Source organism: Chenopodium album, chromosome 1 (genome assembly GCF_948465745.1).
Source record: "Chenopodium album chromosome 1, dcCheAlbu1.1, whole genome shotgun sequence".
NCBI lineage: Eukaryota > Viridiplantae > Streptophyta > Magnoliopsida > Caryophyllales > Amaranthaceae > Chenopodium > Chenopodium album.
In genome coordinates, this window is record NC_137834.1 from 59,521,922 (window position 1) to 59,543,758 (window position 21,837).

At 34.5% G+C, this 21,837-nt stretch overlaps 1 protein-coding gene across 2 annotated transcripts; it reads right to left on the bottom strand.

Moving 5' to 3' along the window:
* Window positions 1-1,654: 1,654 nt before the first annotated feature.
* On the bottom strand, window positions 1,655-17,841 carry LOC145556679 (protein C2-DOMAIN ABA-RELATED 7-like). Of its 2 annotated transcripts, none has more exons than XM_081618343.1 (3): window positions 17,649-17,841; window positions 2,815-2,910; window positions 1,655-2,272 (listed from the first exon to the last, which is right to left on the bottom strand). In XM_081618343.1, the coding sequence occupies exons 1-3, from the start codon at window positions 17,757-17,759 to the stop codon at window positions 1,991-1,993; spliced, it is 489 nt and encodes a 162-aa protein (XP_081474469.1). In that variant the 5' UTR covers window positions 17,760-17,841; the 3' UTR covers window positions 1,655-1,990. The 2 variants fall into 2 exon arrangements, with proteins under 2 accessions (XP_081474469.1, XP_081474462.1); XM_081618336.1 differs by lacking the exon at window positions 17,649-17,841 and adding an exon at window positions 5,439-5,600.
* Between the last annotated feature and the right edge of the window lie 3,996 nt (window positions 17,842-21,837).

Genomic DNA, 21,837 nt, shown 5'->3' on the forward strand with positions numbered 1-21,837 from the left:
CTAAACTAAAAATGTTTGATGGAGAGAAAGTAATAGTTACAAATTCCAAAGCGGACCAACAAATAAAGAGGGTAAAAATTTGAGGGTAAAATGAAATCTCTCATAATAAGGACAAAAAAATGTGAGGTTAATATTGTAATTTAATGTGTATTATTTAATGAAAAAATGTGAAATGTTACAAATATTTAAGAGCACCCAAAATGATAAAAGAGACAGAGGTCGGAGGGAGTATTACACAACTAAAGCTTGGTTCGTGCAGGCGTATGCACGATCCGCAAGGTGTATCCGCTCCAAAATACAAAAAGGCGGAATGTACATGCAGGTGTATACTAATGTGCATGGGCATATAATAGAACATAGTGTTTATTTATAATGTACATGGACATATACATAAAAGAACATAGTGTTCATTTATAATGTACATCATATTTTTATTGTGCAACAATTTTTATATATTTTTTTTGAAAGAAATTTTGTACTTCCTCCTTTCTTTTATTATTGCACCACTTACCTTTTTAGAAAGTCTCACAAATATTGCACCATTTCCTCTTTAGGAAAAAAATTATTTGTATTCACACTACAAATACCCAACATACCCTAAGTTTTTTCACACTTACTTTTTAATTTATCAATATGTCATATGGACAATTTTGTATTTTTACTTTTCTCTCTCTCACTTTTTTCCACTACCAAAATATTTGTACCAAACCCTTATGGTGTAATAATAAAAAAAAAACGGAGGAAGTATAATGAAATAGATAAATAGTACTATAATTATTTTTTTTTACTATACATTAATTACAAATCATTTCTTTTTTTTTTTTTTTTACCAAAAGTTCACTCTCTCTCTCTCCAAACAAAACTTCAAACCCATTTAAATTCCTCAAACCCCAAGCAAAATTACAAATTTCAAGAAATTCGAAATTTTGAGCCCAAAATTGTTCAAGATGACATATAAAAACAAAAGGTAAGATCAAATTCGACATTCATACTTGTTTATTTGTCATTCATACTTGTTTGAGTGTTTGTTCTTTATAAATTTGATTGAAAATTGAAATATTTGATTTTATTGGGAATTAATTGCGATTTTGATGTAATTTTGTTGTTGCAATAAGAAATAAAATAAAGTTTTTGAAGAAGATCGACCGATTAATACATTTTGGAAGACGAAAGCAAGCAAATAGACAAATTTAGAAAAAAGTTGTAGATCCAAATAATGCAATGTACATTAAAATACAGTAAAATGTTCTTTTTTCATATACTTGCATGATCCAAATAATACAATGTACATTAAACATGTAACCAACATTATAACATATATGTTCATTAAGATATAATACAGTGTACATTATAATACAGTAAAATGTACTTTTCATATACATACATGATTTTTTTTTTTTTTTTCATATACATACATGATAATTTATACCAAATGTACATTTACTATATGAATAATATTCTTTAATATTATTATGTTCTTTACTAATATTACAAATGTTCTTTAGATTTACAAAAAAACATATAAAACTGGATGTTCTTTATAAAATAGCTATATGTTTATAAAATAGCATGGTGCATCCGCCTCCACAGTAAAAAGTTCATTACACAACATAATAAACTAGCATTGTTAATAACATGTCTACAGACACGAGCGAAGCCGGGCCAAAACACTTTATTATATAAGACCTCAGATATGGGAGCACAGCGCAAAGCATGTGCAATGTTATGCATTTATAATCAGTACTGAAGTTGCACACAAGAGTAAAAAGTCCTGCGCTTATTCAACTAGCTAACTAAAAGTTGCACTTGCACACAAGAGTAAAAAGTCCGTCTAATTTACAAACTTAACACATAAGAAAAAAGAAAAGGGAGAGACAGAAAGAGAGAAGCACAAACAAGTTACAAACTGAGCATTCAAAACCAAGCTGTAACTCCACTCCAAAGTCGGAAACAGATGTATAACCTTCTCAAATCCTCAAGATGCAAGATTTTAAGATTTTGCAACATCCACCCACTCGATTTGGATTTCTACCTCACCAGTTGCTGTATTTTTAAGCCTGAGAATCATGTCCTGCACTAACTTTCCATCCTTCCAAATAATTTGGCTCACATCAGCTATCGAATTTTCCCTGCTCGGAAGGATCTTATCAACAACGGTTCCATCTGGGAGATCACTTAATCTTGCCTTCAGACATTCTACATACGGTTTTATGTCTATCTGAGCCTCACCCATTAGGTCGTCGCTAGTAAATGTGTCTTTGTCATACACTGTCTGTATAAAAAAGATCAATCAGATAACTGCACATTGAAGCATAATAAGGCACTGAATCTACATTGAGGTTTTTAAGTGTATAGTAATTATCAGTAAGATTGCTGATCTGGAAATAGAAATGTAAGAAAATTTAACATTTTTAAAATGGTTTAATAGATAGAAACAGGTATTCATACAAGATTATGAATTTTTGTGAATGGATAAATGATTTCAACTGTAATCTACAAGCATGACTAAGGGCCTGTTCTCATTGACTGAACTCAGCTGAACTGAACTGAACTGAAATGAGCTGAGCTGAACTGAAATGAGCTGAGCTGAACTGAACTGAAATGAATATTTTATAAGAGAAGGAAATTAGGAGCTGAACTGAACTGAGCTGAGCTGAGCTGAACTGAACTGAATTTCATTTCAACGTAAGAGAACAGGCCCTAAACGACACAATAAAGTTCCTACAGAGAGCTGACGCAAATATAATGCAACAACAAAATGGGGGATGGGGGGGGGGGGGGGGGGGTAAATTCAAAGGATACAAAGATACTCACTAAGTTGATTGGATCGTTAAGATCATAAATTGCAAGAGTCAGTTCGTCATTCCATTCAGGATTGCAGTCATCTTTCACATGTCGTGTCTTCAATTTCTGCAGTGTCACAAAGATGTTAATAAAAGCTACAAATGCATCTGCATAGCATATAAGCATACAACGAAATCATGCAGTCCCAAAATAAGCTATAATTCTGCTAACTACAGGAAACATATCTGACATATTATGCTGCACAGGAAGTCTTTGATTCTTTGAATAAATCTGAAGCAGTATTTGAATGAAAAAAAGTTAGGAAATAAATGCAAAAGTTACAATAGGAGTCCAAGAACTTGAAGAACCAATTCAAATGTTCAAAGGCAATTCACTAAGCGGCAGGATAAACATGATAGTTTTTTATATCTTTTATACAGGAAATTGGCACAGAATTTGTGAGGAAAGAGAAATAGAGAAGCTTATCATGCATATTAAAACACTCACTATTACTATAAAACTTTAAAATTAGAAATTGGGCCCTAAAAACGCACGGAGTGTAATGGGAAAAGGAGGGGAAGAAAAAGGTGGAAAGAAAGAGAAAGCTGAAGGGAGAGAGAGAGTGACCAACATTTTCCTTCCAAATCTCTCTAACAATGGAGGAATTTGTTTTATTAAAGAGGAAGGAAAATAGATCCGACCATTTCCTTCCCCTTCCCTATGTCTTACCCAAATAAGGGACATTATATTCGTCACTTTTCCTTCCCTCACTTTTCCTCCAAAATTTCCTATCCAAACATAGTGTAAAGCTCGAAATCCAAATTATATACAGAGCACAATATAATTTTTCAAACATAGTCAGTTGTTCATGCACTAAGGGGTTGCTTCCTTCGGAGTGTTTTCGAAGTGAAATCAAAATCAGGAGTTTAATATAAGGCACTTGAAGAGAGAGAACTATTTGCAGCAGCAGCAACAGCAAAAGAAAAGGCAAGCTGCTGCGGCATACAAACAGAATGCACAGCGTTACAACTCCTAGAAACCCAACTCTGTCCTAGTATGTACTCTAAGCATATGGATTACAGGGAAATCGACAATTTAAGGAGAACCATAAATTAATACGAAGTAGAATATTATTGGAAAAATACTTAGTTAAAGGGTGACACCATAACCTAATCAATACACCAAAGAAAATGGAGGCTTTTGTGTGTTGCTATGCAAAATGGTGTGTCTCAAACTTACTGCAAATCTGACGAATGATGGGTGAAGTCTGAAAATGAAACTTGTCATAAAGCCTCCCTAACTTTGCATACAGTATAACGTTAAGATTTAAGAGTTCTCGTAATATATGACCATTAGAGTGTTACTCGGAGGAGTCAAAATTTGTTTAGTAATAGGATATTTTTGGGATACTACATTACTCCGTACTACTTAGTGATATTTTAGTATCTAACCAAGAGATATATAAAACAAAACAGCTAGATTAAATAACCCGAGTATTTTGGGTTGTAACAGTAGTAAAACTAACTCAATCAACCTCCTTAAATGTATTTTGTTAAGGGAATTAGGAACCTAAGATGATGATGTTAAAGAACTTACTTGTTGATTCCTATCATGAGAAGATTACATTACATTTGTAACTATATTTATATTGGAACTTCACTTTCTAGCTGCCACTATCACACTAAACTCATTCTCATACTATGATGCACGGAAACTCTATTTGGGGTCAATGATTACCTTTCCAACACCTCCAAAATGGGGAAACTTATCCAAAACTTAATCAAAACTAATCCCTTAAAGACCTGGTTTGTTAACTGCAAAACGTTTTCCCAAAAATAATTCACTCATTCAAACAATTAATCTCCTAAATATAGCCTTAAGTTACAATGTTTTTTCGCTCACTCCTTGTTTCTTTGTAACATTAAGCAAGTTTGCCCTCAATATTGCTTCTTTGAAGTGGATTTATATATTGCTTTTTGTTATCCTATATTTCCTCGAAAATTTGCATTCATGGGTTCCATGCTTCTATGTTTAATAATGACAAAACTATGATCTGCTAGCCAGAAGGGAAGATCATCTCCACCAGTTCCAGCACCATGAATAATAGTCAATCTAATCAAATTAAAATGATTGTTTTAAACAAGTATATATATGTGCCATTACATATCTGATACCTCACTTTGTACAGCACCTCCTTATTTGCCTTCCTACGAACTTAAATCACTTTTACATAATCAATAAAAAGTTCTTTAACATTGTTGGAAAAACCAAAGCATAACTAAAATTAGCCATTGAATATCAACCTCAAATAACACAAAAAACAGAACTTGGAATAATAGGAAACAATTGCAAAAGTGCCTCAACCCTTATCAAGAATATCAACAACTACGGAATATATACTGCAATTTCACCATATATCCTATCATTTTTCCAATTTTTTAAATTCTTTTTGTAGGAATACAGTGTATCAAGAGTATAATTACATAGGAAATCGAGCAATGATGTAGACGAGATTTTATTCAAATGGGTACCGTCACAAGACTTTTACCGACTAATCTAGTTGACATCTACTCGAATAACAAAAATAAGACAAAATATCCATCTTGCTAAAAAAAACAATCTGCGAAATCAAGAAAGTGGGAAGGATTAAATACCTGTGAACCCATAGTGATGATAACATAAGGATCGCTACTGGATGAATCCTTGATTACAAGATTTGTACCTTTAATCACTCTAATCTTGAGAAGACCAGTTATATTCGCCATTATTATTAATTGTTGTTATCTTCAACCTTTTTACTAGACTCGTGTTCAACCGTCACTATGTTTTTTGTGGTTATGAAAAAAAAAAAAAAAAAAAAAAAAAAAAAAAAAAAAAAAAGAACTGTGTGCTTAGAAATGGGAATATTTCAGTTTTGATGGCACTTTGGAAACTTTAAAGTTTGTACTGGTGTGATTGACTTTTTCTTTTTTTCTTTAAGGACAAAGCATAGCTTCATTAATTTGATGATAAAAGGTCAATTTTGGACAATGATTCTCCCAAACTTTCTCCACACCAAACGGAATTATTTTAGCTAAATGATGCGCTATAAAGTTACCTTCCCGCTTGACATGGGACCCAAAAATGAAGCTATAAAAAAGAAAAAAAATTGCAAATTACAGTAATTTAAAGTTAGTATTTTGCAAATTGCAGCTATTTATAAAGAAATTGCAAATTGCAGCCCAAAAGTTCTTATACATTATAAATTACAATTTAATTCAATTTTTCATCGGTTTGCGTGTTGAAAAATGTTCAATTAAGGATTTAGCGGTCATTTTAGTCCTTAAAGATCCAAATTGAGCTCGGAATTAGCAAAAGGTTAATATAAGTGCCTCGTTTTTACAATAAAAAAATAGTTGCCCACAAATCGATACATTTTTCTTACGCAAAACGAGGCACTTATATTATTTTTTTGCTAATTTCGTGCTCAATTCGGACCTTTTATGCTTAAATTGGCCCTTAACACCTTAATTGAATATTTTTCGACATGCAAACCAATGAAAAAGTTAAATTGAGTTGCAATTTACAATTTATAAGAACTTTTGGGCTGCAATTTGCAATTTTTAATTTAAATAGCTGCAATTTACAACATATAAATTTTAAATGGCTGCGATTAACAAATTTACCAACTAAGAACTTAAATCCATCACATCATCAAGAATGTTATCTAAATCAATGAAATATGTTAGAGGCCTTTTTGAGACGATCCATGACGACCTTGCAATCGGACTCAATTACCACATTCGTGAGACTTTTTATTTTATTTTTTTCTTTTAAAAAAATCTAAATTTTTTTTTGAAAATGTTATGAAGAACTATTCAAAGATACACTATTTTGTTAACAAATAATTGTTAATATATATATATATATATATATATATATATATATATATATATATATATATATATACATATATACATATATATATATATATATATATATATATATATACATATATATATATATATATATATATATATATACATATATATATATATATATATATATATATATATAAGATGACAAACTTTTGTAATTTGTCTATCATTACCCATTAACGGGTTCCATCTAATTGTGTTGTTTGTGGGGCCCCACTCCTACGATTTCTCTCCCAATTAACTCACCAATAATCCTACAGTCATCCAAAAATCCAAGGAAAAACATTTCGATCAATTCAACTTTTCTTACTAAAGTAGGTAATATTTAAGCTATTGTTTTAATTTTAGGTCTCTTTGATTGGTTTAGGGGCTTTAACTTACTTCAACTAACATAATTAGAGATTCAATTTAGGGTTTAGGGTTTCAATTCAATTTGGAGATATTAATTTCTAGGGCTTAGGGTTTGAATTGAATCAGGGGTTTTGCTTGTTTAAGGTTATTAGGGTTTGAATTCAATTGCATTTTAATTAATAAATAGCTACTTCTATTTCATATTTATTGGAAGGATGTATAATTCTTCATACCACTCTGCTTTGCAATATCCAAGCAAGCAAATATGGCATTCTAAAAAAAAAAAATAATAAATAAAATAAATAAAAATTGGAGACATCTTGGACTACAAAAATTCCTAGCAGAAAGCTCTTGGTTGTAAACTCTACAGCAAGAAAATGAGTAGGAAAGAGAGAGATACATATGAGTGGAAAGAAAATGGGTTTTAAGCCTTGTCAATTTATTAAAAAGTGATGAATTTGGAACACAAAGATTGGCTTAAGCTAGAGATTAAAATGGTGAAAGGTGCAAGGACTAAAAAGAGAAATAAAAATGGAGGAGGAGAGAGTATGTACTTGGGGTTGGGGAGGGAGTAAATTAGGGGGGATCATATGAGTGGGCTCCACAAATAGCACAATAGGAAGGAATTCATTAATGGATAGTGCTAGACAAATGTTTGACATCTTATAGGTAGTTTATTCACAAATTAAAAAAAAATATGTAGTTATTCACAAAATAGCCTATCTTTGGGGTATTTCTTCACAAAATTTCCTTTTTTTTTTAAAAAAAAGATGAAATAGTTTATGCAAAAGTATACTATTCCCTCAATTCACTAACTTAGACGGAATATATATGCAGCAAACATCATGGATTCAGTTTGTATTATAGGGGTTACTCTATTACAGTTAGAGGGGTAAGTTAGTGATACTGGGGTAACTCAATACAGAGTAAGTTTAATAAGGATAATTGTATAAGTATAATAAGGGATACTATTGTAGACACCCATTTGTGTCTCCCCAAAATCAAACCCAGTGATGAGTACCTTTCGCGTCGAATCATAATCGAGTGAAGTGAAAGTGTGGAAAGTTTAGTGTTGCGGATAGTTTTAATTTCTTTTCTCTTATCTCTGTTTTTGAAAACTTATTTTAAGAAAACAGCCAATCCAGTTTGGTTGGTCCATGATATGGGTCCAATAGTAGTGTATTTGGATGGGGCTTGAAAAGAGCTTTCCGACGATATATTATAAGCCCAATTCCGATGAATATTGAGGAAGTTATGGCCAAATTACTGAACTGGGCCCGGTTTGAGCCTTATGTGCGGCCCAATGATCTAGGGGAGGGCCTAATATGATTTATCATTCCTAATGCAATTAGGAATGGTTTTAATCTTCTAGATTCTTCTAGAAGGTTCTTTTCATTCCTAATTCAATTAGCATTTGATAAATTGACTTTTGTTGACTTTTCAGAGTTTTAATTAAAATCCAGAATGGGGGTAGAACTGTGAGACCTGGTGACAGATTCAACAATGGGAACATCCCCTTTAGAGGTCCAGTTGTCAATCAACCCAACACTCATCAAGATGCAGGACAACAACAAGCAAGAGCGGACATGGAAACGGATGAGCAAGGGGCAAATACAGAAAACCTGGAAGTTGTCGAGGTTGCTCATGCTGAGGATATTACTGGAGCCTCAGGTCACAACCAAGGAAGCGATCCATATGAGTCAGCAGCAGCTGCAATCCCGGCGCAAGAAGCAGCGACGGGTATTCAGGAGAACAGGGGAAATCAAGATTCCATTCCCAGATTTGGAAGAGACATCGAGGAGCTGCGATTTGATCTATTAATGGGCTCTGCAATTCAATAAAGGGTTGAAATAAACGACAAAATCGCTGGAAGAAGGATTGATAGTGTTGGGTATAATCAACGCTTTTTCATCGAATTCGACAGTCAGCACGTTCTAAGGGCCGTGGAAATAAGAGAGCCAGACTCTCCGATCCATGACCCGATGGATTATCAGGGAGAAAAGGACATGAACCCACCCTCAACTGGGCAAATACCCGAAGATCCGATGAGCCCATGGCTAGGCGAACATCAGATCGACTTTGAGGAAGATGAACTTCCGGATCAAAACAGCGTTGAAGCGCTTGCGGCGGAGCAAACAAGAATTCAACCAAGAATCGAGCAATTGACGGTGGAGATTGGGGGTATCAACGAAATCGAAGCAGCAATACCTTCGGAGACGATGTCCGACACTGCGATAATCTTCACCAGGTGGGGCGAAAAAGACAGGAGAGGAAGAATGGAGCGACATAGAAGATTCAAGAAGGTGAAAAGCAAGAGAAGATACAAGCTGGAAAATTGCCCTGTGAAGCGAAAGGCAATTTCAGATCTTGACCTAGTTTCGATCCAATATGTAGAAGAGGAGGAGGATGACGCGGACTCAATGATGGCAAGGAAAAGGAAAAAAGGGAAAAAATCCACACTGGTGGGAATATCGCTGATGAAGGGCCTTCAACTTCAACTCGAGCACAGTTTGGGCTGGGCTCAGACTTTGCTTTTGAATCTAACATTACCTTGACATTCGCAGGAAATGGGCTTGCGGTGGTTGACCCAACTCAACCACCTCGGGAGCAGTGATTGGGCTTGTTTGGAATTGTCGGGGAATTAAAAACCCAATAACCCCGATAATTCCTATTCTGAAAAGAATGGTTGGGTCTTTTGATCCGGATTTCATTTTTCTTTCGGAAACTAAGGCTCGGATTTAGTTTTTAATCGTTTAAGATTTCTAGGTTTTAACCACTTTAAAGGCGTTGATCCTATAGGTCTTAGTGGTGGTCTATGGCTAGGTTGGAAAGATAGGATTTCTTTTAATGTAGTTTTTGTTTGTAACAACTTCCTTGTAGTAGATGTTAATGATCATATCAATGGAAATTGGAGGTTGGTTTTGGTGTACGGGGAGCCTAGTACCTCTCTAAGAGGGGATTTTTGGGAGTGCCTTAATCATTGGATAAATCCAACTCTAAATCTTCCAATTACACTAATAGGAGACTTTAACCAAGTTGATTCCCCTCTTGATAAATCTGGGAGGAACTCTACCAACATTCGCGGTGCGTCCCTTTTCAATGAGTGGAAAGAGAGTAATCGTTTACATGATATTATTTACGAAGGACCAAAATTCACTTGGTCAAATGGGCGGGAGGGAGACGACCTTGTGTTGGAAAGATTGGACAAAGGGTACGCTAACGTTCTATGGCTCAACAAATTTCCACACGCCCATATCGCCCATAAACCAATTCAAATTTCAGACCATGCTCCTATTCTTTTTCATACTCAGAGAGCTATCACTAAAAAAAAAAAAAAAAAAGAGAAGTACTTACAAATTAGAACAATGGAGCCTCAACTATGAGGAGTGTATTGAGGCCGCTCAGAGCGCGTGGAATACTCAGCAAAACGGATCCCCAATGTTCAAACTTGTGAAAAGAGCCTAGAATGCTAAATCAGAAATAAAAAAAATGGACTTTGAACAAAAGAGTTGAATGGAATGGGAGTTGGGATAGATTTGAGAAAGATCTTTTGGAAGCTCAATTAATTCTGGAAAACGAAGGAGATGACGAACAATTTAAGGTAATTAGCAAAAAATTGGAGGAATATTCGACCAATCTAGCTATTTACTGGAGATAGAGAGCAAAGCTAAATTGGAATTGTGATGGGGATACTTGCTCTCGTTTCTTCTTCAATTATGTCAAGGGAAGAAAAGCAAGAAATAAACTAGAAGCAATACGGGATGCTAGCGGTGACTGGGTGTGTTCGGAGGAGGAAATCACAAAGGTGGCGGTGGATTTCTTCAAGAGTATATACGGAGGTGATGATAACCTCAGCTCTTCTTCGAGGATTGAAGAAATTGAAAAAGGTATTCAAGGCATCTCTAAAAAACTTTCTAAGGATCAGCGAGACATACTATCAAAGCCATACTCGAGAAGGGAGATTAAGAACGCTCTCTTCGCTATGCAACCGTGGAAAGCGCCTGGCCCCAATGGGATTCCGGCGGGTTTCTACCAAAAAAATTGGAGCTGGATCCCGAACGATGTTATTGAAGCGGTTCAATCAGCTCTCAAGTCAGGTAACATTTTGCGAGAATTAAATAACACCAATATTGCTTTAATCCCTAAATGCGATAATCCGGAAGCCATGGATAAACTTAGGCCAATTGGGCTGTGCAATGTCACCTATAAAATCATCTCTAAATGCATCACAAACAGATTGCGAAAGGTGATCAATGATCTAGTTGGGTGTTTCCAGAATGTTTTTATCCCTGGTAGAGTCATCTCAGATAATATTTTAATTGCTCATGAACTGCTAGAAAATATCAGGAAGACTAAAAAAGGGATTAAAGGAAAGCTTGCTATTAAAACAGATATAAGCAAGGCTTTTGACAGAATTAAGTGGGACTTTCTCGAAATCGTGCTAACTAAATTTGGTTTTCCTGACTTGATGATTAAAACTATCATGAACTGTGTGAGCTCAACCTCGTTCTCTGTTATTGTTAATGGCTCCACTGGTGAAAAATTTAATCCCAAATGTGGGCTAAGACAGGGGGATCCCCTGTCTCCTTACTTATTTATTCTCTGTATGGAGTGCCTGTCAGGGTTAATAAAACTTGAAGAAGATGCAGGTCAAGTGGTGGGGATTAAGGTGGCTCACAAAGCCCCAAAAATCAGTCATCTCTTTTTTGCAGATGATTCTGCTTTCTTCATCCAAGCTAAAGAGTCCTGTGTTCTCTCCCTAAAAAAGGTGTTGGATACATATTGCAAAGCTTCAGGCCAGGTCATCAATCAAGAGAAGTCTGTCCTTCTCTGCAGCCCTAATATTGATGACAACACCTCTTTGAACTTCAGTGAGTTGCTGGGAGTCAAAAGAAGCAGCAAGTTTGGGATATACCTAGGAATCCCTGCTGACTTTGGGGACTCTAAACAACAGATTTTTGGCACCTTGGTGGATAGAGTTAAAAGTAGATTAAATGCTTGGAACTCTCTTTTTCTCTCCCCTGTAGGCAGACTCACCTTGATCAAGTCTGTACTTTCCAGCTTAGGGACATATGTTTTCTCAGTCTTCAAATGCCATGTAAACATCCTTAAAAGAATCAACAGCATTGTGGTTAAATTTTGGTGGCTTGGAAATAAAACAGGAAAGGGTGTGTATTGGAAGAACTGGAGCACTCTAACTAAAGTAAAGGATAAGGGTGGTCTTGGTATCTTAGATGCTAGGTTTTTTAATCAGGCTCTACTTGCAAAACAGGGGTGGAGAATTATTCAGGAATCAGTTTCCTTGATAAGCAAAGTTTTTGGCAACAAATATGGGATTTGCAAAGGAACTTTATTTGATGGAACATGGGAAAAGAAAAGGGTAGGTTCTTGGGGCTGGAATGACATTAAGTGGGGGTTACAGATCATAAAAGATGGGTGTGCTTGGTCCTTAGGTGATGGGTGCTTAGCTAAAATTCACCATCCCTGGTTAAATGGATTAACACCTGTATGGAAGGATCAAATTACTCCCAGAAATGATAAAGTTGAATGGCTAAAAAAAGAGAATGATGAGTGGGAATTGGACAAGTGCAAAGATCTTTTCTCAGAAGTCACTATCAAAGAAATCATGAATGCTCCTATCTTGGATACAGGCCGGGAAGACTCCATTTTCTGGAAAAGGAATAATACTGGTTGCTACACAGTCAAGAGTGGATACAGAACTATTCACGATGCTAACTCTAATAGTCACACTACTCATCATCAACCCGAGACACACAAGTATAGGTGGAAGAGGCTCTGGAAGCTTGCTGGAACTCTAAAGCAAAAAACGTTCCTTTGGAAGATCCTGAATGGAGCCTTACCAGTGGGTAGTGAAAGAAAAAGAAGGAATTTAGGGGACAGACACCACTGCTCCCTATGCTGGGACAGTGAAAACCAAGACATCATTCACCTTGAGACTCTAGAGCATCTTTTCAGAGACTGCAGCTTTGCAAGTCATGTATGGAGAGGCTGCAATCTAGGCCTAAATGTTGCTTCTCAAAGTAACATTCCAATTGCAGACTGGATTAGCAATTGGCAGAGAGTCCTTGGAAGAAAAGATAGTAACATGGAAAGAAGCTACATCACTTTTCTGGCTGGGTTAGAAAGCATCTGGGAATCTAGGAATAACGCTATCTTCAATAACTCAAGAGTTAATCCTTTAGGTGTAATAAAAAAGATGGAACACAGGTTCGCAATTGCTGCCAGGAATCCCTCAAACAAAAGCTCAGATAAGGTTCAAGTCTGCGATGATGACTCAAGCAAGCCACCTGGCTTTGGTGACTACTACAGGGAAGAACAACAACTATCAGGAACTTTGTTCCTTGTTGGTAGAACCAGTGACTGTACATTGGTCAGATTGAGAGTGGAGAAAAAAAGAGGCCCAAGTAACTTGACAAACTGGTACTGGCAGCTGAAGGACAATGAGCTAACTCTAATTCAAGGGGAGGAAACAAGGAATCAGGGCAATAGAATAGCTAACATGCTATGTGCTATCTGCGAAGGGATGGAAGCTGCTCTCAACAATGGTATCAGGCACTTGCAGATTCACTGCCAAGACTCTCGAGCTGCAGGGTGGATTCAAGGATGGACGACAGGAATGCAAAGTATCAAGATGTGGCAACAACAAATTGAAAGACTTCTTCCTTTTTTCACTGCTTATCTATTAATAGTATTAATGTTGGGGACTAGTCCCTTTTTTCTAGCTGTCAAAAAAAAAAAAAAAAATCAAAGAGCATTTTTGAAGGAAATACGATTTTATCCTCCTGTACGGCAATTTTTATCTGATTTTAAGAAAACGCGTGATTTTCTAAATCAGCGCCAAACGCCAGCTGTAGCGCCTGCCGCTACGCTTGGCGCCTGACGCTGATGTTGGCGCCTGGCGCCAATAGCCAGCGTTGGCGCTGGTTTAGTTTTTTGTGCGCCAGACTCTGTTTTGATATTTTATCTTTTTGGCTGATTTTTCTATAAATAACGTATTAAAAACTCCGTTTTCGAACCAGTTTTCATCAACAATCATCAATTTTCACCAACTCTTATTAAGATTCTCTTGATTACTCTCTCTCTCTTTTTCTAAACTAGCTTTTCTCAAATACAAAATTTCGCATTCATTAGACTTAGATACACCTAGCCATATTCGAAGTTGTCTTCGCCCTAGACGTGAAAGGTTTAATTTTTGAGGGTTTGGTCCCAAATCTCTCTTTCAATTATTTAATTTAATTGTTTTGTTTATATTTTCCTTGAAGTTACTAACGTGTGTATTTTGTTATTAGAAAAGAGGTACGAGGCATCAAAGTAAGTACTTTAATGGTTTAATTGATATTATGATATAGAATCATGTTTATGATGTTATTATGATTCCTAGTATCGTGTCTAGGGTAGCTTTAATATCAAGTATGATTGTTATGATGCCTTTTATGTTCTTTCTAATATTTATGATTGTTAGTATCATGTTAGGGTTAAAGCTTTGATATTTATTGTTTAGTAACATGCTAGGGTTTGTTATTAATCTTGTTAGTATCATGCCTAGGATCTTGCTATTAATATTATGATTTAACATGATTATGATAATTATGATTATTTTTATTATTATTTATTATGTTGCTTGATATTTTTATTGTTATTGCTTGATCACGCCTTTTTATGCAAGTTTAAAGGGAATTGGTACTTGTAATCACGCTTAATAAGATAATTAATAATCTTGTTAAAGGGTTAATTTGATTATAATCGCCAATAATAGTTTTGTTTGTGCATTAATATTCAACCAACATAGATTAAACAGGTTTAGGGTAATCCTATTGATTGCATGTTAGTCAGAAAGCGCACATGAATACGATCAGAATAAAGTAGAGGTCTATTATTAGGGCAGGTTCAATCTCTTTTAGGTTGGATTTGTACCTTCATCCCTGAACCCTTATTTGGTTCAAGACCTATTGGAGTTGACGATCTCTTGGATCGTTAAGGGGTGTAACCTTCACCCTGTGAACGGTTTACAAGTTCCTAAAACTTGTTGGCGACTCTTTTGCTCTATCTTCTTTCCCTTTTGGACGCCACTGTACTTTAGTGTATGATCACAGTGGGGTTCAAGCTAGGGGGTTAACGCTTGAAATTATTTCCTACAACTATGTCAATATTATATGAATTACCAGAAAGAAAACACACTATTTTTTTTAATTGCAATCCTTTTATAATAAACCTTTTTTTAATTGAAAATACTACTCACTATTTAATTGTATCTTTTTCCTCTAATAATCTTCACTCATACCACATTTGTACTTTTTTTATATTACCTCCGTTTTTATTTAGTTGACACGATTTGACTTTAGCACTATTCACACACCTCCCTTTGACCGTGTTTTGTGCTTTATACGTAATGAAAAATATAGTCACGTGGAATCTTGTTAGATTCGTCATGTTATATACTTTCAAAATATCAACTTTTCATAAATTTTGCTTATCGATAATTAAAGATATTAATGATTGAATAAGTGCATTGGAAAACGTGACTAAAGAAACGTGTCAACTAAAAAGAAACGGAGGAAGTACTTCTTACGTTTTTATTTACACATGACATCATTTTGAGAAGAGATTAAATAATATAAACGAATTTTTGTCTATTATTGGCGTTAAAATTATTTTGATAAAGTCACTCGTTACCTACCACATTCAACTCCTAAAAGAACGTGCCCATGAATGTGTTGCAAATAAAAGAAATATGAGGAAATATTTCTTTTTTCTCGCAACCCATATTTTTTTCATAATTTATTCACGCACTATCACTTCTTTTATCATCATTTATTTCAAGGAAGCCCCAATTTATATCCTTGATAAACAAAATTCGTTTATCAAATGGAATTATAGTAAATAAATCAACAATTTTACTTATTCATCATGGCATGAATAAATCAATTGTTATGGGGTCCATAATCTAGTCATGATGGCATATTTGTAAATAATTTAACTATTGTGGGGTCCATTTTTATTAAAAATTGTGATTTATTTACAATTTTTCATTTAATAAACATATTTTGTTTATCAAGGATATAAACTTGTTGTTTCACCTTGTCAAGTGCGACTGTTTTTTTTTTTTTTTTAATATTATATAACACTTCCTTTCTTGGCAAACTTTCCCATTTTAATATTATATATCTTTCTTCCCACGTTCCCCACTTAAACCCACTACTAGGTTTTTTTTATTTTTATTTTTAATTTCCTCATATGTTTTGCTATTTTATATTAAATCCAATTAATTTACCTTAAACTATAGGTGGTATAAAAAAATAAAAAAAAAATTCTTATTAATGGATTTTTTCAAAAAAAAAAAAAAAAAAAAAAAAACCAAAATCTTATTAATTGTTGCTTAAGGCCGTAATTAAGTAAAAATTCCAAGCGGGCTAGGAGGTTCAACTTTGGGCCAGATTTTTGTGCCCAAAGCCCACTTAACAAACCTAACCACTTAGAATTCTCCTTTGACCAATTACATAGAATAATACTTAACAAACCAAATCAATTACACAGAATATAAATATTTAACAAACCTAACCAATTAGAATTATCCTTTGACTAATTAAATAATTAAAGAAATCTATTACACTATCAAGTGATGGTATAGACATGGCTCAAAAAGAGAACTCGAAATACAAGAAAATTTATGCTAAAATACGTACCCAAGCTTATGACAACTACATATGTACAACTATTTCATTGGATATCATATTTACTGGATATATCATATCAATTGGATAACATATCATTTCACAATCTTTGTAATTTCAATTCCAATTTTAGAATCATTTTGTAATAATTAAAGTTATCTCTAATTATACTTGCAAGCCAAGAATTGAGATAACTGTGTCTATTTAAATTAAAAGACCTTAATACCACAATCAATATTGAAAAAAGATATAAAATTTATTAAAGGACGATGACCACTAACATTTTGACACTAATTTTGTATAATTAACATGTCAAATTGTCAATAGTTATTTCCTCTATAAGGGGGTGTTTGGTTCGTAGAGTGGTATGAGTTTGGAATTAGGAATGAGGTTAAGGTGGTATTAAGTTAGACCTTGATACTTAATAATATGTGTTGGGTTTAATTCTAGAATGAAATTTCTCACAATTTTTTTTTTTTATTTGATACATAAGAAAATGAAATGGATCAAACCCACCTTCTCTCTAAGGTTTTTCAACCTCATACCTCGTAAGTTTGAGGTATGAGTTTAAAATTAATACTTCTAACTACCAAATAACTACCAAACATATAGTATGGGTTTTAGTCATTCTAAACTCATACCTTCCATACCTCATGCTTCATGAGTTTAAGGTATGAGTTTAAAATTTACACTTCTAACCACCAAACATACGATATGAGTTTTAGTCAATCTAAAATTCATATACCTCCTATATCTCATACCTATATTCCGCAAACAAAAACACGTCTTAATTAATATCTACTCTAACAACCAAGTATCAAACTCAAAGGCTAAGATTAAGAATCAATCACGACACAATTAAAAGTCAAACTGCAATATGAAGAAAGTGGAAAGGATTAAATACCTGTAAACCCATAGTGATGATAACATAAGGATCGCTACTGGAAAAATCCATGACTACCAGATTGATACCTTTTATCACTCTAATCTTCAATAGACCAATCATATTCGCCATTTTATTAATTCTTCTTTTCTCCAATCTTAATTTCTTACTCTTTCATGTTCAACTGTCACTATGTTTTTGTGGTTCTGAGAGAAAATGTGTGCCTGCGGAAATGAGGATTATTCAATTTTGAAAACTTAGAATTTATGGTGGCCACGTTTGATTTTTTTTTTTTTTTTTTTTTTTTTTTTTTTTTTTTTTTTTTGAAAATGTTATACATAGCTATTAGAGCTACATATAAACATTAAATTTACATTTGAAAACCCTAAAAAAAAAATCATCAATTTATAAACACTAATTACACTGATTTACGCGTGTTTTTGTGAATTTCTAATTTTATATAGTTTTTAAGGATGTAATTAATACTTATATATATATATAAAAAAAAAAGCCCTAAGGGCTAGCATTACCTTTTTTTTTGTGGTTAATTTCTGATATTTAAGTATCTATCATTTTATTCATCTACAGACTAAAATGTTTACTAGTTATTTTGTTTTTTTAATCCCTTAAAGATTTGTAACATTTTGATATGATATAACGACAACAACAATTAACAACCACAAACCCTTAATCCAAGTACAATTTGTCCGTTCAGAAACAAAAAAAAAAGTATGATTTGTAGTCGACTAATATCTAAAATAATCTGTATAAAACAACAACAACAACAACAAAGCTTAGAGCATCTCCAATGGCATGCTACAATGGTTTGTAACTTGCTTTTCCACATCAATTTCTAAGCTACAACACTTTTTAAGCAACAAATTGTTCCAATGGTAAGTCACAACATATTGTAGTTTGCAAAAAATAAAATTTTAAAAAATAATAGATAATTATACACATGTTACAATATTAGTGGAGATTATTTGTCTCTTTTTCAATCAAGCATGTAGCTTAGTTGGGCTACAGTTGCTTGTATGTTGCTCAATTTTTTGTTTTCCAATGGTAAGCATATAGCTAGGAACTTTATTTAAATTGCAAGCAAGTCCTTATAATTGAACCATTGGAGATGCTCTTAGTCCCAAAATGATTTGGGATCGGTTAACATAAATCGTCTAAAGGAACCGTAGCACAATATAAAGAAAGGAACTGTATGGTATGGAGTTAAAAAAAAAACATAAAAGTTTAAGAAAAGTTTAGTGAAGGAAATCAATATAATTCATAAACATTAGTGGGATAAAAATATAAAATTAAATACGAAAATAAATTAAAAAAATTATATATATAATCACTACTTGTCATTAACATGAATTTTCTCCCTCCACACCGCCCTATCCAACACCATATACTCCTCAATCTACAAAGCACTCATGTCACTCTCAATCACCCTCTTCCAAGTTTTCTTAGCTTAGGTATTTCCCTACCTTTCCCGATCCCAATACTTAACAATTCTTCAAGCCACTACTGACTTAGTCTTCTTCTTACATGGTTAAACCATCTTAAGCGATTCTCCCTCATCTAATACGCAATCGATGTAACCTCTGTCTTTTCCTAATTATCACATTCCTCAACAAATCTTTTCTTGCATGGCCACACATCCATCACAACATAGGCATCTTCGCCACACTCATTTTATGCACGTGGCAATGCTGTACACCCCAACATTCTATAAAATATACAAAGCAAGCCTTGACTTATTGTCGTTCAGTAGAATCTCCCCTTTAATCTACAGGGACACACTTGCACCGGGATCACATAATAATAAACCCATCGCACTCTTCCACTTCAACCAACCTACTTTGACCCTGTAAACTACACCATCCAATTCTCCATCCTTTTGGTTAAAAGATCTCAGATATCAAAGTTACCTCAGAACCTTGGACAATCTTCCCATCCAAGGTGATCATCACCCCTGCCTTACTACTTCTCAAACCGCTAAACTGACATTTCAAATACTTCGTCTTACTTCTACTCACCTTCAAGCCACATGACTCCAAAATTTGTCTCCACAATTCCAACTTACTTTCCACACCTTTTTGTGTCATCAATCAACACATACATATTGTCAGCTAACATCATACACCATGGGATATCATCTTGAATCGAACTCGTCAATTCGTCCATGACTATATAATCAAAAGAACTAAATGTAGAATCTTGATGAACTCTAGTTATATGTGGGAACACTTCAAGTTTTCCAACAGTGGTCTGCACACTTGTGCTAACCTAGCTTCCTCATACATGTCCTTAATTATATTAATATATTTCTGCAAAATGTGTTTCCTCGCTAAAGCCCACCAAAGAATCTCCTTAAGAACCTTATCATAAGCCTTCTTCAAATCAATAAAAATCATATGGTAAATCCTTCTTCTAACCCTGATAGGTCTCCAATAGTTGTCTCATAAGATGAATTGTCTTTACAATCAATCATCAATAACTTATACTAAAGGCGAAACCAGGAATGACACTTGTCATTTCCTGGTTAAAAATTTTCCCGCCTTTTTTTACCTTTCCTTTTTTATTTTTTTGCCATATTTTAATGACATCTATATACTTTATAACCTATAATAATAGTCATTTCCATTTTGACAGCATATTTAATCCAATATTACTCAATTAAAATTTTTACATATATTCTATATATACTAGGAAACTTTTAATTACAAAAATACTAACATAGCTTTAAAAAAATAAGATATTGGAATATATTGTTTTCCAAGATTATTATAATATTATCAATATCAATTTTAAAGAAAAATCATTTTGGTAGCATACTTTTTACGGAGTATTAATCTTAAAACTATACATAACGCTTATAAGAACAAAATAATTTTGTTATAGTATACTTCGTACATAACATATATTGGAAAATTAAATCTAATTGTTCTAATTATCCGCAAACTAAAATATATTTAAAAAGTTGATTACGGAATACTAATCATCCTAAAGTAAAATGAACTCAAATAAATTTTCATATTATGCCGATCAAAGTGTGTCAAAAATTTAAGGACAAATGTATGTATATGAGTTCGTATATGGGTACTGTTTTGGGTGTTTTTGTCCCTTGGGAGAGTTACAACACGAAGTCTGATCCGGTTGAGCTGTACCAGCAAAATAACGGAGACTCCAGGTGGTTGGAGCTCCGCCTCCGACGGTCAAGTTAGTAACTTGAAAAAGAATAAAGAGAACGGAAAATTAGGTGGGTATCTGCTCGGTTTCCAAGCTCAGGTCTTTCTCTGATGTGAGAGAATGCAGGTGTAATAAATGGTAAAAAACGTGCCCTCAAAAAGAGGGACATCTCCCTATTTATAGGGTCTTTGGGATTTGTGCCCCTGATTAGGTCACTGAACCCTAATCATTGGTGGGTTGCGCCGCTTTGCGGCTTTCTCGGGATTTGGGCCTGAAGGCCGCCTTTTTCCCTTAATTTCTGGAGTGACACGTGTCAGGCATAGATTGGTCCACTTTGGACCAACCTGAATCTGACACGTGTCGTCCTCTGGATGGACCACGTGGCGGGGTAAAATTACCCTAAACATTTGCCCCTCACAGATGTGACGTTCCACTCCACGTGGCATCTGTGACATGTGTCACGCTCCGGTTGGTGGTAATTTTACCATAAAGAAGTAACCGTTCACCTTCCGAGTAAATTACGAAAATGCCCCCGTATTTACCCTCTATATATAGCCGTTTTACCCTCATAATTTTGTAAGTTTACAAAAATTTTCTAGAGAGAAAACTTTGAGAGAGCAGAAGTCATCCGTTTGAGTCAGGCGCAAGCAAGAAGCTCGTTTTCCATCAACCCAGCCGGACCCGCCTAGTTTCAGATATCACTTCAAAAGGTACCGTCTCTGCCTCTCTCAGCTCTTTTTCTTTTTTCACCGCTTGTACATATTTCTTGCAATAAATTGATGCATCACCAACACACACGGCACAACCTAGGTTAGAGTCCAGCCGGTCACCAGGGACGGCTGAGTCTAGGACTGGGAGTGCCGTCTCGGGGTGTTGGGACCACCCTTTGCCTTAGATTCCAACCAGTTATGTGTTTGTGCAGGACACAATGGCTCGGACAATGCAGACGGCAACTGATCCAAATTACAGAAGCGAAGGCTCAGGCGGCCAAACGCCTGAGGGAGAAACGTCTGGTCAGGGAGAC